The 16,080-nt window shown below is 38.7% G+C and overlaps 1 protein-coding gene across 1 annotated transcript; it reads right to left on the bottom strand.

The window, feature by feature from the left end:
* Positions 1-4,711: 4,711 nt before the first annotated feature.
* LOC134538961 (NADH dehydrogenase [ubiquinone] 1 alpha subcomplex subunit 9, mitochondrial) lies at positions 4,712-15,654 on the bottom strand. The gene is made up of 7 exons (XM_063380595.1): positions 15,590-15,654; positions 14,574-14,782; positions 12,249-12,542; positions 10,879-11,012; positions 8,866-9,027; positions 6,318-6,504; positions 4,712-4,953 (listed from the first exon to the last, which is right to left on the bottom strand). Exons 1-7 carry the CDS (start codon positions 15,627-15,629, stop codon positions 4,774-4,776), a joined length of 1,206 nt encoding a protein of 401 aa, XP_063236665.1. The 5' UTR covers positions 15,630-15,654; the 3' UTR covers positions 4,712-4,773.
* Positions 15,655-16,080: the final 426 nt, after the last annotated feature.

Raw genomic sequence — 16,080 nt, 5'->3', positions numbered from 1 at the left:
ACTATTTGTAGCAGTCTGACTATTAATAACAAAGCATTCTATTAAATTAGGTGATGTGCTGAAAAGAGCTAAATCTTCTAATATTAAATGATTTTAAACAAATATTTTAAACAAAAAAAAAATATTAAATCATGATGGTTTCTTTGAATTATGATTACTTAGAAATAAAAACAAAAATATCAGAATGTGCTCTTAATGAAGTTAAGCAGGAAAATGTATTTCGTAAATTCTCATTCAAAATTTTTATTTACAAAATAAAATATTTTGGATACATTGATATATTTAAAAAATTTTCATTACATTACAAAATTGTGTGCTAAAACATTTTTTTTTTCTCTAAGGAGTGTATCTGGCAACAAAGCATGCCGGAGCATGGGCACTGCTAATGGCAGAAATTGTGCATTGGGAAAAGAGATTAAATGCCCATTGAAATGCGCACTGTAAAGGTAAACTAAGGATGAGATGCGCTGCTGTGGATAATCAACCATTTATTTTATTTATGTGAAATTTTTGTACAATGTTATGAAAATATTTTTTTGTTTGCATTTAAAAATAATAGAAAACATGTTTTTGATGGGAACATGCATGTCATATTGTATTAAATTAATGGTTTTCAGGGAAAACCCAAATCATGATGCCTGGGATTTGACACCCACCATGCTTTCCGGGTTTGATTCCCGACGGGGCAACACTTGAGACTTCACGGGAGGGGAAGTGTGGAGTATGTTTCCGCAGACCGGTGGGTTTGCCCCACCAATGTATTCCATCAGTGATGCATTATAATCACAGTTTACTGCCAGTGATGGTCTCATGTTTGTTCGTTGTTCAACCGGCTGACCACACAAATCTTTTAAATCAAATTTCCCTGACTGTCCGGAATGTCGAGACAATGTCCAACTGTCATGTCTAGTCACTTATAATAGTATTTTAAGTGTAGTGTGTAGAAACAAGATTAAGTCAGTTTTATTTTTAAAACTGGAGATTTCACCGTTTTCATTTTATAGATTGTGTTTATTAATAATGGTAAATGCATTATGCAATCTAGTTTGACGCTGAATTGTTTCTTAATACTTTTTTTTTTTACCAATATAGTGTAATTTTGATGGTGATTTAACTCTAAAAAAATAATAATTTTTATTGTAGATACTATTACAAAAATTGAACAACTCTTCTAATTTATTCAGATAAGCAGGACTACATTGAGTGTTTACAAGGTGATCTTCCCGCTATAGCATGTCGCAACCTTCATCAACTATGGCTGAGATGCATGTTTGTTGAATATGTACATGGTTACTTATTTGTATAGATAATTCACGTTTATCATACGATATGTACGTATGTTTACTAAAATAGGCTATGTGAAAATGCATAATGGAAAATGTAATACAATCTATGGAAAATGTAATACAATCTACAGTAGTTCTGTTGTAGTTCAGTTGATTATTGTGCTATTTTGTAACAATTATACTTTATAGAAAAGTTTGTGTTTGCATTCAAAGCGAGAGTGGAATCCCATAAATGTGTTCACGGGACAAATAGCCTAACTGGGTTCACTGACCTATCTGTAACTAAATCTTTGTCTTGACTGTGTTGAGAAAAGGTAAAAGGGGGAACAAATCTGTGTCTGCCATTTGTGTGATGTAGTTATATATGTATATGATTATTTAAAGTCGTGAAAACTAATCAATCCAATACAGGGCACCTTCGTGCATTCTTGCTAGACAATATAATACTGTAAATTTGTTGTAACCTCCTGTGTTTTAGTTCATCTTGTGAATCGGGTCATCATAAATACCATTGCTTGTCATGCCAGCTGATTTGGTAATCTCTCACCAACATCTAAATGTTCTTCGGGCACCATGTAGACCTACCTGTGACGTGTTCGCTGCGTACTGATGCATTTAATGTGAAATCAAATGTTGTGTGTCATGTCTAACTGTAACCTTAAGGAACTATGCATATATGTATATTTTAGAAAGCACATCTTTGCAATGCAAATGTAAGATCTGCTGTTCTGTGAAAGTATTTATTGTAATTAGACTGAATAAATGTAAATTGTTGATACAAAAAAGTTGTGTGTAATCCCACCAAGATTTGTGAGTCATTATCATGACTACACTTTTTACATTTTCTTTGCTTCTGGGTTGTCTTGCGACGGTTCGGCATTCTTTGCAGCTGCCAGCATTAGGTAGACAGAGTCTGTCTGACTGGTGCAGAGGATGCAGGTGCTTTTTACACCCTGTTGGCTGGTCGGTGCATGACAGGCTTGCTGGCCTCTTCTGGTGGAACTGCCTTAATTTCCCTCTGGGCTTCAGTTTTTGAGTTATCCACAAACAGATCTGCCCATATTTTGCTAAGCCGGTAGCCATCTTCACTGTTGATGTTGTTAGGGTGCTTCATAATATGTATTGCTGCTCTTGCTGTTCTCAGGCGATAGTTTGGGATGTTGGCTATTGTGGAGGACCTGTCAAAATCAATGCTTTCTTTGGTTTCATGGAATGTTTTGCTATAGCTGACTAGGTTCTCGTATAGGTAGGCTCAGATGTGTGCTTTTATTCTGGTTAGATTCTTCTGCCTTTTCCCACACGAGCAAGATACTTTGTATACTCCTGCCTATTCTTCAGCTGGTGTTTTGTCTTTAGCCAATCCCAGACTACTTTCTATTTTGTTGATGGGTTTTGAGATAGTATGTATGTATGTCGTGCATTTTGAGCAATCGAGCCAGTTGTTCGGTTGTGCCTTTGACATAAAGCCAGATTGCTACATTCTTCAGGCGTACTTTTTCTTTTTCAGACTTTTTTGGTTGGCTTTGGATGTTCTTCTGGATTTTGCGGCGTGAGTAACCATTTGCTTCTAGAGTTGCAGTGAGCTGTTTTATTTCTGCTTACAGGTGTTGTTCTTCACACGTCGTTTTTGCTCTGTGGGTCAGCGTGGATATGACTTCTTTTGTGTGATGGATGGTTATGAGAGGTTGCTTGCAGATATCTCTCAGTATGAGTAGATTTCCTGTAGACTTTGTTGCCCAGTGTGGAATTCTGTTTCTTGTACACAAGGACATCCAAGAAGAGTAGCTGATCATCCTTTCTCTGTTTCCATGGTGAACTGCATACTGGGGCGGAGGCTGTTGAGGTGGTCTAGGAAATTATGTAGTCTCTCCACTCCATGGCTCCAGATTAAGAATGTGTCGTCGGCATCTGTACCAGAATGTAGGTTGGTGAGGGAGGAATTGATTGCTCTTTCTCAAATTTGGCCATGAAGACAATTGGCCAGTAATTGCAAAAGGTGGGAACCCATCCCCAGGCCTTCATTTTGTTTGTACAAATTCCCCTGGTATGTGTCATCTTAACATTCTTCTCATACCAGGGGAAAGTGTACAAACAAAATAAATGCATGGTGATGGGTTTCCCCTTTCGCCATTACTGGCCAATAATTTCATGGCCAAATTTGAGAAAGAGCAATAAATTCCTCCCCCACCAACCTACATTCTGGTACAGATATGCCGACGACACATTCGTAATCTGGAGCCATGGAGTGGAGAGACTACATAATTTCCTAGACCACCTCAACAGCCTCCGCCCCAGTATGCAGTTCACCATGGAAACAGAAAAAGGATGATCAGCTACTCTTCTTGGATGTCCTTGTGTACAAGAAACAGAATTCCACACTGGGCAACAAAGTCTACAGGAAATCTACTCATACTGAGAGATATCTGCAAGCAACCTCTCATAACCATCCATCACACAAAAGAAGTCATATCCACGCTGACCCACAGAGCAAAAACGACGTGTGAAGAACAACACCTGTAAGCAGAAATAAAACAGCTCACTGCAACTCTAGAAGCAAATGGTTACTCACGCCGCAAAATCCAGAAGAACATCCAAAGCCAACCAAAAAAGTCTGAAAAAGAAAAAGTACGCCTGAAGAATGTAGCAATCTGGCTTTATGTCAAAGGCACAACCGAACAACTGGCTCGATTGCTCAAAATGCACGACATACATACATACTATCTCAAAACCCATCAACAAAATAGAAAGTCTTCTGGGATTGGTTAAAGACAAAACATCAGCTGAAGAACATGGCAGGAATGCTCATGTGGGAAAAGGCAGAAGAATCACAACCAGAATAAAAGCAATATCATAGCCTACAAAGAGAACCATCAGTCAGCCATAGCAGAACCTTCCATGGAAACCAAACACCGCATCGATTTTGACAGGTCCTCCACAATAGCCAACATCCCAAACTATCGCCTGAGAACAGCAAGAGAAGCAATAGAGATTATGAAACACCCTAACAACATCAACAGGGAAAATGGTTACAATCTTAGCAAAATATGGGCACAGCTGTTTGTGAATCACTCGAAAACTAAAGACCAGAAGTGGCCAGCCCGCCCATCCCACCCAACCTAGAACCCTTTCATTGGCCAATCATCTGAGCAAGCGTGTAATTAATATCTTTGCAGACTCAAAATTGGTGAAACAGATTTTATGTTCTTGAAATTATTCATGCAATGGTGACTTCTGATTTAATGCAGTGTTTTTGGACACATGCTATTGCAGTTGTGCACTGTTTATGTCCAAAACACTGCATTAAATCAGAATTCACCAATTACATGCATTATTCAAAGAACATACTATCCGTTTCACAAGTGTTGAGTATGCAAAGATGCTGGAAACCTTTCTTTTTTGATGGCCATGTTGATGACAAGCTTATATACAGTTCAATCTCATTTTAATTCTGAAAGCGTACAATATTTACACAGTCGACAGGTTACTATCACACCGGGACGGCCTGGGGCGGGGCGGGGTCCTCGAACTCCCCCAGCCCCTCGTCGTAGTACAGCCCCGAGCGGTAGGGCCGCAGCTCCCACGGCACCTGGTCCTCCATGCTGGTCAGAGCCACTCCCAGGTCCTCCAGCGTGGGCACCCCAGGCACCACCCTGTCCGTGGTGTGTTGCTGCGCGCACAACAACACACTCGCATGTACTGCCACCAACGTGCGGACATTCTAGGGCATCATACCAGAAGGGCGTATCAACAAAACTGCAAGTTTACAGGGGATTATGCACATACGCCCATCTAGCATGACCTGATTTCCTTTTCTTATTATATGCCATAATGTAATAGTTCACCACCACCTAATCTAATCACATTGACCATGCACCCTTATGCCACAACATTTATCACATTATTAGATACCCTTACGCCAATTATCTCGATAGTGTAAAAAGTGATGATACGCCCTTCTGGTATGATGCCCTCGAATTTATCCACTTTGAGTAAAAAATAATAATTAACATTGCACTGTTGTGGTCGACTAGCCAACGTTTGTTTTTAATAAATATGTCACGAGTAAATATAAATTTTTTAATTAAAATATCTCAGCAGTGAACTGCACCGTCAAGCTAAACAGCCGCTGCCGTGTTCAGGAAGAGGGGAAGGGAGTGTGTGTGGAAACGCAGCAGTGTTCATGGTTCTACCTTCCCCTCTCGTTGTGAACTGGCACCCTACACAAGTATCATGTCTAACTATGCAGGTTTTTTGTGACAAAACTGTGTCCAAACACAGTTTTTGCACGAGATTTCCTACGCTTTCTACTGCGACATTTTTGTTCATTCACAAAACTGCATGCGTGTTTTTTAGTGAAGAAACTAACAAAAAAAAAAGACAAGAAAATAGCCTTCGGTATTTTCTTTACTGAGGAAGACTGAAAGGGGAAACATGGGTACAAAATATATTATTCTTTTCCTTTGTATTTTTTGTTAGAGCGAGCGGAGGGGAAAGATGAAGGACATCAGTGCAGTTTCTTATGCGGCAATAAGCTGAGACACAGGCCTTAAACACCTCAATTGTATTCTACTTGAGACAGTTACATGGTGCAACTTGTACTTGATTGCTACCTTTACTGTGAATTTGTTAAGAATTTTTTTTTGCCCAAAATTACAGGTGCAACCCTTCCGCAGATCCATATGGCATGTCACTCGTAACAACACTTGTAGTTACCCGCGTACTACAGCTTGATAGTAAACATCAGTTTGTTACAAGGTATTACTCACAACTTGTCGTGCCAAAAACATTTGGGTATAAAGCAAAAAGCAATGCATTTTCATTGCGTACATGTATTGTTAAACAGTTTGGCAACAAGGACACGTGTATTACGTAGCCTACTACCAAAACAAAATCTGGAAGCTGAAAAAAAAGTAATTTCCCGCCAACATTTCGGGAAAGATACGTTCCTGGTTTTTGTAGTAAACCGGGATCCCGCCCTGCTCTAGTATTCTCGCTGATGGATGTAGAGGTGTGTTTGTACCCGCTACTCACCATCTCCAGCCCCTCGAAGTGCAGGAGCCCCACGGGCGTGTTGGGGGACACCAGCTCCAGGGCCTTCACGCGGGCCAGGAACAAGGGGTCGAAGCGCATGTCGTAGCGCCAGTACCCCCACGTCTCATCGCGGCGCATCAGGCGGTGGAACCAGTCCACCAGCTCCGACAGCTGGTACCTCTTGGGCCTGCACAGCATCGCCAATACTCAGACACCTCATTCCTAGAGCCAGCATTTTGTGGTACTACGAAGCAGCAAAATTTGCCACCAAAAATGGTGGATTTTGTCCTTACCGCCATTAAAAATGAAAGCATAAGTATATGTAAAGCACAATTATATTAATCAATTGCTTCAAAAATTCTTGATTTGACACTTAAAACGTGCACATAAAGCAATACTACCTACATTGATGAGAGAAAGTTAAATTAAAAATAAATCCCTTCCAGCACAGCCTACGGGCTTAGGTAGATTTTGAAGTACCTATTTCTTCTGCTGGAAATGTTTTGGAACTTCTATAAACTTCTGGAACGTGAAATTTAATGTAAATTGCAACCTGTATGTTTACCAATATTCAAAAAAAGATTGATTTAACCTTTTCTCATATTCCGTGTAGCAAAAATATTTTGAATGTTTTTAACAAAATGAATCTAGCATTGAATGTCGTAATAAATTTCATATTATGCCTACTAAGGTAGCTAAGCAATAATTTTTAACCTCAAAACACTATTTTTCATCTCTTGCACTAATACGTGATCATTAAAATTTATTTTTGAACAAAGGTTTTAAGGTAATATTAAGATTAGTTATTAATAAACTCAGACAAATTAGATACTGAGGAAGTTTTAATTTTTTTTAAATTTCAACCTCTGCTTTTACGGTCATAGTTCATTTTGTCAAAAATTATTTCAACCAAAGGTTTTAAATACAGTTTAGGATTTTCACAATAAATTACAATGGATTTGATAGTAATATATCTATCAAAATAATTAACACCATTTTGTCTTTCTACCCTTTTTATTTCCACCCATTGCAGTAATGATCTGTGATATATAATTTACTTTGGCAAAAGTTTTCAACAATATTTATAAAGTTAAACAAAAAAACATTAATTTGATAAAGCATATGTTAGGAAGATTTATTTATTTTCTTATTCCAACACCAGGTCTTTTCAACCCCTTGCAGCAATGATTTAATGGTTTTGGGGGTCTACGGACTATAAAACAAAAAATCTATATAAAAATTTTCCGGACGTCACACTATAGGTACAATTAATTATAGGTAGTATTTATTTTTAAATCTATCTTAAAAAAATCTATACATTCAATATTCTTCAGTAATATTCCTTGGTTAACACCATAAAGTTACACACATGCAAATAAAAAGAACAGCTTAACTTTTTTTAGTGCAATGCTTTGATCCAAGATTTTACAGTTTTATATTTTGACAAGTTTCATTGTTAACGTTATTTTTAAAGTGATGCATAAATATGTAAAATTACTGAAATATCTTAACGGGAAATAGTGTAGTAGGAACAATTATACCCAAATAACATTTTTTAAGTAGTGGGGCAAAAATATTTGATTTACAGAGTGGTTTTCAAACTGACATTTTACTTTTAGTCACAGTCTTATTATTTCAATACCATTACTATTAATATGGAACCAAATAAAAAAATCAATACACAATATTACAAGCCCTAAACCATTGTACATATACATTTCCTTATGATGTTTCTCTGTAGGCCTTTAGCCATTTCTTTAGGGTATCAGCTGTATGCTGCTTTTATTTACTTTGAAAAAAATCATACTCAGAAAAAATATATTAGTAAATTATTTTAGGTTTTTGACGTGATGACTAATAAGTCGATAAACGCTGGCTGATCGCACGAAGAAGTGTCCCGTTACGCTCATTGTACGCTTGCGCCGCATCTATCTCTCTTCCATTCGATTGGAACAACCATCGATTTGACTTTTTCGAGGCACATTAAACTTGAAACACTCCCATTCGTTTCCTTCTTTTCCTATCATTGTCCTATCCTTATCAGAATAACACAGATTGGAAGAAGTTAAATAGCACACATGTATAAAAGTTATAGTTAAAATAATCTCTTCGTTAAAGTAAATAAACATATTTGAATTAATGAGTGCAAATAAAAGTACATTTATCAATTACATAAATTGTAGATTTCATTTCACTCCTTCTTTGTATCCATACAAAATAGTGATTATTCAATAAAAATGATTCAATTTTATTCATAAAAGTATGCAATCATTTCATCAATGTTTTGTTATGACGTCACATTGAACTATCGTCCGTAAACCGACTTTACAGACAACCAATTTTTTTTTAAATAAAAAATCAAACTAAAGATATATGAAGTTACTGATAGGTTTTTAATAGAATAAAAGCGGTAATTGACGTGAATTTTGTTTCATCTTATGTTTGGCCTGCAATTACTTTTGTTTCTGCTGTTATATTGGTCTCACTGCTGTTCGCCACGCACGCTCGGAGCAACGGTGACGGACGAGGGCGGAGTCTCAGAGCTCACCCGACGGCCTGGAAGGTCTTGCCCGCGGCGTCGGGGTCCCGGATGGCGTTGACGATGGCGGCCGCCACGTCAGCGACGTACACGGGCTGCCTCACCGTCTGCTCCCCCTTGAGCCAGAGCGGCATGGCGCGCAGCTGCCGGCGCCAGAAGTACGTGAAGGCCCTGCGACAGTCACGGCGCCAGCTCTCACCACCACGGACGCTCCTCGCGGTCAGGGGCGTAGCCAGGGGTAGTTGGTAATATACATTCAGATGAAGTAACTGTTAGACCATTCAAATCTAACACAATTCCATATCTTGTCAAAAAGTCTGTTCCTAAAATTAAAACTTTGGCTAAACCTTTTAACTATTAATGCATTTAAATGTTTATTTTTACCTAGCCCTTGGATTTCCAATAAAACTTGTCTGTTAATAACAGGGCTGGCTCTAGACGTTACTCCTATTAGTTTTATTGATGGTACAGGCAGAATGGGCAATTTAACACCCTGCATTTCAAGATGGTGTACCAACTCTTCGCTGATGCATGAAATTTCAGCGCTGCTGTCCAGCAAAACTCTGACATTTGTACCATTTACAGATAACTGTACCGCTAAATCTTTAATTAATTTCTTATTCATCACTCAAACAAATTTCATATTAAAATTAATAAAATTTTTTATCATTACAATATTTAAATATAAGTATCGGAAACTGCTCAAATAGCACTATTTTACACCTTAAAATCCTAATTTTCCCGGGGGAGTAAACCCGGACCCCCTGCTTTAATACGGGGGGGGGGGGGGGGGGGGGCATGCTCCTAAACACCCCCTATACACAAATCCTGGCTACGCCACTGCTTGCGGTCACTACCGTTACCCCACTTTGCAGTTGATGATTGGTCTAACCTCGGTAAATTTGGACAGCCTGTTGGTGGGAGAGCAATGTGTGTAGTTTCGAGTAGTTTGGTAGAGTTTAATTTGGTTTCGAAACACGTAACTGCTACTCCCGGTGGGTGTCAAAGTTGTGGTTTCTAACTCGTGAAGCGAGTATTCTCCAGTGTCACGTACATAGACTTTCTTTATCAACATTCAGTTCTACGTTGTTATTTACACACTGCAATACTACAAAAACTTGTCTAGGTGTCACTGAATTCTATTTCCACAAGCAGTTTTTTTTAATACGTATTTAAAACCAAAATAAACCTGAAATAAGGACAACTAGTATACATTTATTAATATTAATGCAATAAACTACATAACAAAACTAAAATATAAAAAAAAAATCTGTTAACTTTTGAAACACTCACGAATCAACAATTACCACCAAGAAAAATTTACTAGGACAAACTGATGATATTACAGTAAATTAATATAAAGTACATAATTACTAAGACAAGATTTTATTGTTTTATTTTCAGGACAACTTCAATTTTAAAACGGGAGATTACAGTGTTATTATTTTCATTATTTTTATGAAATCTGTTTATTAAAAAAGATAGCATATTACTGAACAATACTTAAATGTTCCATGATACTAATTTCTCCAAAACAGTGTAATTGTGACTGATACATGATGCACTTTTTCAATATAATCATTTTTAATAAGCATGTCTTAACTTTTTGGAACAAATATAAATAGATCTGTTAAAAGTATTTCTGGGTTTGAAAAATGTTCTAAGGTTGTAATGCAAAAATGAGAAACTAATAACAGTAGCAAGATAGGTAACTTTTTTACAATATTTTTTTTACTAAACTGTCATGCTTAATAAATTCCTTTCATTGAATTTAATATTTTAACACATTCTTTTTGGTGTTTTTTTTTTTTCTTAATTCACTGTATACCAATCTCATCCACAGTAATTACAGAAAGTACTTAGAAATGTAGACTAATCAACAGGAAAAACTCATTTAAAGGGTAAATTTGTTTGTATTACTAGGTCAAGTGCTAAGTTTTATGGAACTTATTGTTCGGGAAACCTTCTTAAGAGCGATCTCCTGAGACTGCTGTAAGAACTCGACGACCCTGTCACAAGCACCTGATGAAGCGGTCCTCCTGGCCGTAGATGACGCCCGGCCTGATGACGACGGCCTCAGGGAACTCCTCGCGCACCGCCTGCTCGCCCCACCACTTGCTGGCCAGGCAGCGCGACCCCTTCCTCAGGATGATGGGCTGCAACACACGCCCCACCCGCACTTCTCTCGCCGGTCCGTCCGGCCGCACACGCACAGTTTACATCAACACCAACGGTCTATACACTCTCCTGTTTGTATCCTCCACGTTTGATTAATGACGATAGTGAACATCAGATACGGATTATTTAGGGCACACAAATACGACACTAAAAAAATTACTGCTACTGTATCGTTAGGGACACCTGTATTTCGCGAATACATTTCGTGTCAGGGTATTTCACAAAATACTGTAGCTTTTCTCCTGTGGTTATTGGCTGGGGTCGGTGAGAGGTGTCGTCCCGCTCTTGACGGGGCCAATGAGAATGTGGTCACCGTACTGCTGCACCCACACAATTTGCCATGACTCTTAGAAAAAGCTAGTGTTTTTGTGAAATACCTTGACACGAAATGAAATCGCGAAATACAGGTGTCCCTATGTATCGTACAACCATACTGTCAATTTTCCTGGCCGCTGGTACCCTTTCCACTACAAGCAGATCTACCTACGTACTAACGACGACTGCTGTGGACGCTAACTACAGCATGGAACGCCTCCCGTGTCCTGGAACAGCGCACAGTTCTCTCGGTGCCCCCTGGAGGGCCCCAGAGGGAAAGAGTGTAGTTCTCAGTTCTCACCACAGAGGGCAGGCGGGGCTCCACAAGCGCAAGGGAGGACGCTGACCAGTGGAACGAAGCTGGAGTCACCGAGCCGCAACGAACATGACAAACCGTCGCACAGCTCCACGACGACAGATTTAATAGTGTAGGGTCTCAATACACCATCAACAACACTAACCCAACGATTCCTGATATGGCTGTCAGCAAATTGTTTCAAACCAAATACTTCCATAAAATGCTATCTCATCACATGCTCTCTGCCATCACATGCACGCTGGCGTGAGCTCATCACACGCTGACTGAAGTTGCACGGGCTGACGCCTGTAGGCCGCCGAGAGATTTAGGACTCTGGCCTGGACAAAAAATACTAACTGAAAAATCTTTTTAAGTATCAAACTGAAATCCCCTTAAAAATTAATACACTGTGAAAATCTTAACTCATAAGATTTTAAAACAAATTGTGCCACGAAACTAACCGAAAGTGGCATATAAATAAATATATTGTTCACTATATATTTAAAATATACACAAATATTTGGTTTTATTATTCTGTTGTATGGTTCACTTCTGAGATGCCGGTGACACGTCATGTCCCCCGGACCAAGGCGGCGCTGACCTCCGGGTTGGGGTCGGCGTTGAGGGCCGACACGTGGACGAACTTCTCGACGCCCGCCTCGCGCGCCAGCCGTGCCAGCCGCCGCGCCCCGTCCACGTGCACGTCGTCGAAGGAGAAGTTCTTGGTCTCCCAGTCGCGGCCAATCAGGTTGACTGCGACCGTGGAGTACTTGAGGGCCTTGCGGATGGACGTGTCGTCCTGCAGGTGGAAGGGCAGGAACAGCACCTGCCCCAGGTCCCCCACCATCTTCAGGCGCAGCACGTCGTAGTGGTCGCCTCGGTACGGGACGATCACCTGGGCATGCCGATCGTAGACATGGAGGTCGAGCATGAATATAAAGTTTAAAAAAAACTCAATTCAAAGTCAATTTATTCTAAAAAATACTTCTCACCCGTCTCCCTCCGTGCTACAACATACGTACCCTCACATTAACTACCAATTATGCTCTTAAAACTTGCATGAAATATTGATGTTATTACCCAGAAAAAAAGGTTAAGTACATATTTCCCCCAATACATCAATCAATTTTCTTCAATGAACAGGTGCTGAAGTAAATGCCTCCCTATTATGAGCTGGCTTCAGAAAATGATGATACATAAAATTAAACTTATGCTAAATTTACACTTAAAAGTTTACATATTAAATTTAAAAAAAAAAAAAATTCCAGATTGAACAGAATTTACAATGATTATTCACGTACGTGGTTACTTTACATTTAATTTTGGGTTCGTTTTCAATTTTCTTATTCCTAAATTGGAAACAAAATGTAGATTATAACAAGGCTTGCACCTTAATTAGGCCAGCTTTTGACGATGCCTTTTGTCGGATTACACTAATGTGTAGCGGTCAATTTATTGTTACAGTGTTAATAAGAGTAAGATGCTGTACCCTTAGCAATTCCAACAAATTTTTACGACTGGTGGCTTGAGGAAATGACACTGACTACATACCATTACTACCAACATACACAAACATGAATGAATATCCTGCAATTATCATTCAGTTAGTGCATTTATTTGCTTTCAAAAGGAATAACCTGCATTTGTTACATGTATTTTTTTACAAAATGGAAAAAGCATATTCTTAGATATATTGTAACTACTAGTAAAGGTGTAATGATGTGCCTGCAATATTTACTTTGGGATACATCTCAAGTCACTTGAAAAGGTACTTACTGTTTCCACTTTAAGATTGACTTTTTATTAAGTCGCTAAATTAAAACTTGTATCAGCAGTCAAAGAAAATCTTCTATTTCAAACCACATGTGGATAATGTCGCACGGATGACATACACTGCTGTTCTTAGATTAGTTACAGAATGTAAAGCTGTAATGGAATTTAAACTCTGTTAAGGCTGACACTTATTAAGCCCCCACCCACTGCGGCAAGGCACAAATATAGTGTGCAGAGATTGAGAAGAAACCACGCAATCTGAAATGAGCTCCAGGTATCCGAGTGATGTCTGTTTACAAAACGCATTAAGAAATACGCTGAAAGTTGATGAGTAGTTTTAAACTTCATTTTTTACTATAATTTTAGACGAGTGAAACTAGTTAAAACATGTGTTTCCAGAATAATATTTAGGCATGGAACATCCGGTACAGATTTTTGAAAGCACTTAAGGTACTTCCATTACACCTTTATCTTCATTTCTCCACCATGTAATGTTACGGTCACTGCTCAAACACGATATTGCCCCATGCACGATGGGAAGACTGTATGCCCGTCCTCAGACTTGCGCTAGAGGCGATACCGTGCTAGAAGCACCAGCCACAATGGGCCATGATCAATTATTTTCCAAAAACTACTGGTCTGTATCGTCTCCAATAAGCTCGGTGTCAAGAGATTCAAACGAAATAAAACTCATTAGCACAGGCTTCTACAAAATCTCTCAAAATTTAGGAGCCAGCGATAGAAATAAAAAAAAACTATGCAATTCTGTTTTCAGGTTGCCCTGTTGTCAAATTATAAGTAAATATAAAATGTAACCAAATGCTTGGGGCTCACGGGTTCTTCCATCGCAGTGAGTTGTCTGCTATGGGGGATACCGAAGACTGATTGTTTATCTACGAGCTCATGTCGTGCTGCACACCACAGATAAAATATACGCACACTCAGTTATATAACATCCCAGTTTCTTGGACATAGTTATTTTTGTACAACAATTTTTTGTAACAATAAAATTTGCTGATGTATCCAAAACTACTGTGAAGCTACATCTTGGAATCTCGGCAGATGTTAGTTGTCAGCAAGGAAACGTTGCGCATTATGGCAACCTGTGTAGCGCCCTACATCAGCAGACATCCAGAGACTGCCGGGCACGGACCTGGGTGCCGATCTTGCCCAGGCGGTTGCAGAGGTAGCGCCCCAGGAAGCCCCCGGCCCCGAACACCGTGGCCACGACGCCGTTGAAGCTGGAGCGGCCGCCCGTGCCGCGCCTGAGCGCCGCCAGGTCGGTCGTGCGGAGGGGCTGGATGTCCGTGCTGTAGGCCGCACGGAGGCAGGCGGCCCCCGCCGCGGGCCCCACGTGGTGCCCTGCGACACGAGGACCATCTCCGGTTCCGGCCGACAACTCGCCGGCAATCAACATACACTGTGGCACGGCTCAAACACTGTCATTTCTGGATGATTTCGAGTTTCAATTTTATTAAGATTGCCTTCACAAACTTTACAGTTACCTTTCGGCACACTTGTCTGGCTATAATTTCAAAGTTTTGGTAATTTTACAGAGTATTTGCTCTTCTAAATACAATTGGTTATGTTAGCGACATTTAAAGTACTTAACAGCAATTTTTTTGGACAAGTGTTACTCAAAAAATATCATTTTCACTCTATTTATTCTTATAGCGGAGAAACTACTCTATGAAATTACCGTGTTACAATTATTAGGAAACAGAAATTTATAAACCAAATAGTCATAAAACAGCCATATCTTCAAAAGAATCATTTGCACAAATCAGCATTTGAGTCCTAAAGAAATTTCACATTTCATACGGCATTACTTTTTGAATATAAACAAAATAAATAGTTGAAACACAGTGCACTGTAGTGAGAGGTTATGTAAGTCTACAATTTTTAATTTCAGATGATAACAGGGGATACATAACTTCTCTTACTTCTGAACACTCTTTATAGACAAATCCAAACGTTTGACTTACAAATTTTAAAGAGGAAGAGGGAATTTTTTTTTCATATAAAATTATATTGCTAGTAATTTCATACATCACGATTTCTTTACTGGCAGTATAATTTATTTTTCTTTAAAAAAACAATACAAAGGATTAATATGTGTTCAAATATAAATTACAATACTGCTTTACATTCAATTTAAATTTCACATACTTGCCAGAGGTACCAAGGACTGCACCACAGCAGCGGCCATTTTAAATTCTTCTAACAGCTGTACCAAAGATTACCAACAACGGAAAGATTGGAAAAAAAAAGTTATTTTTCGTGCTCTAAGTTCTACACTAGCTCTTTATGTTTTCTCATGGAACTAACAAAAAAAAGTTGGTGGTGGAAAATTTGTATTTAGACACAGGTTTAGTCTATTAAAAATACAATTTTTTTCTATGGAAATATTTCAATTGTCATGTTTACAGTAACAGCTGAATATGTTTTATAAAGGAATCAAAAACAATTGTATATGTATTAACTATTTGTTTAGTTTCTTTATATGAATATTTAACTGTCAAAGTCAAAATGTTAATTTAATTAGCTGTAAAAAAATTGATTTTGTGTGGGATATAAAAATATAATCTGAAAGAGAATTTTTATACTTAAAGTAGTTTACCAGCATTTGATCATTTTAACAAGTAGGTTAAAAAAAATTG

This window comes from Bacillus rossius, chromosome 14, assembly GCF_032445375.1.
Source record: "Bacillus rossius redtenbacheri isolate Brsri chromosome 14, Brsri_v3, whole genome shotgun sequence".
Lineage (NCBI taxonomy): Eukaryota > Metazoa > Arthropoda > Insecta > Phasmatodea > Bacillidae > Bacillus > Bacillus rossius.
Note: the sequence above shows the minus strand (reverse complement) of the source record. Positions and strands in the feature narration are given on the sequence as shown.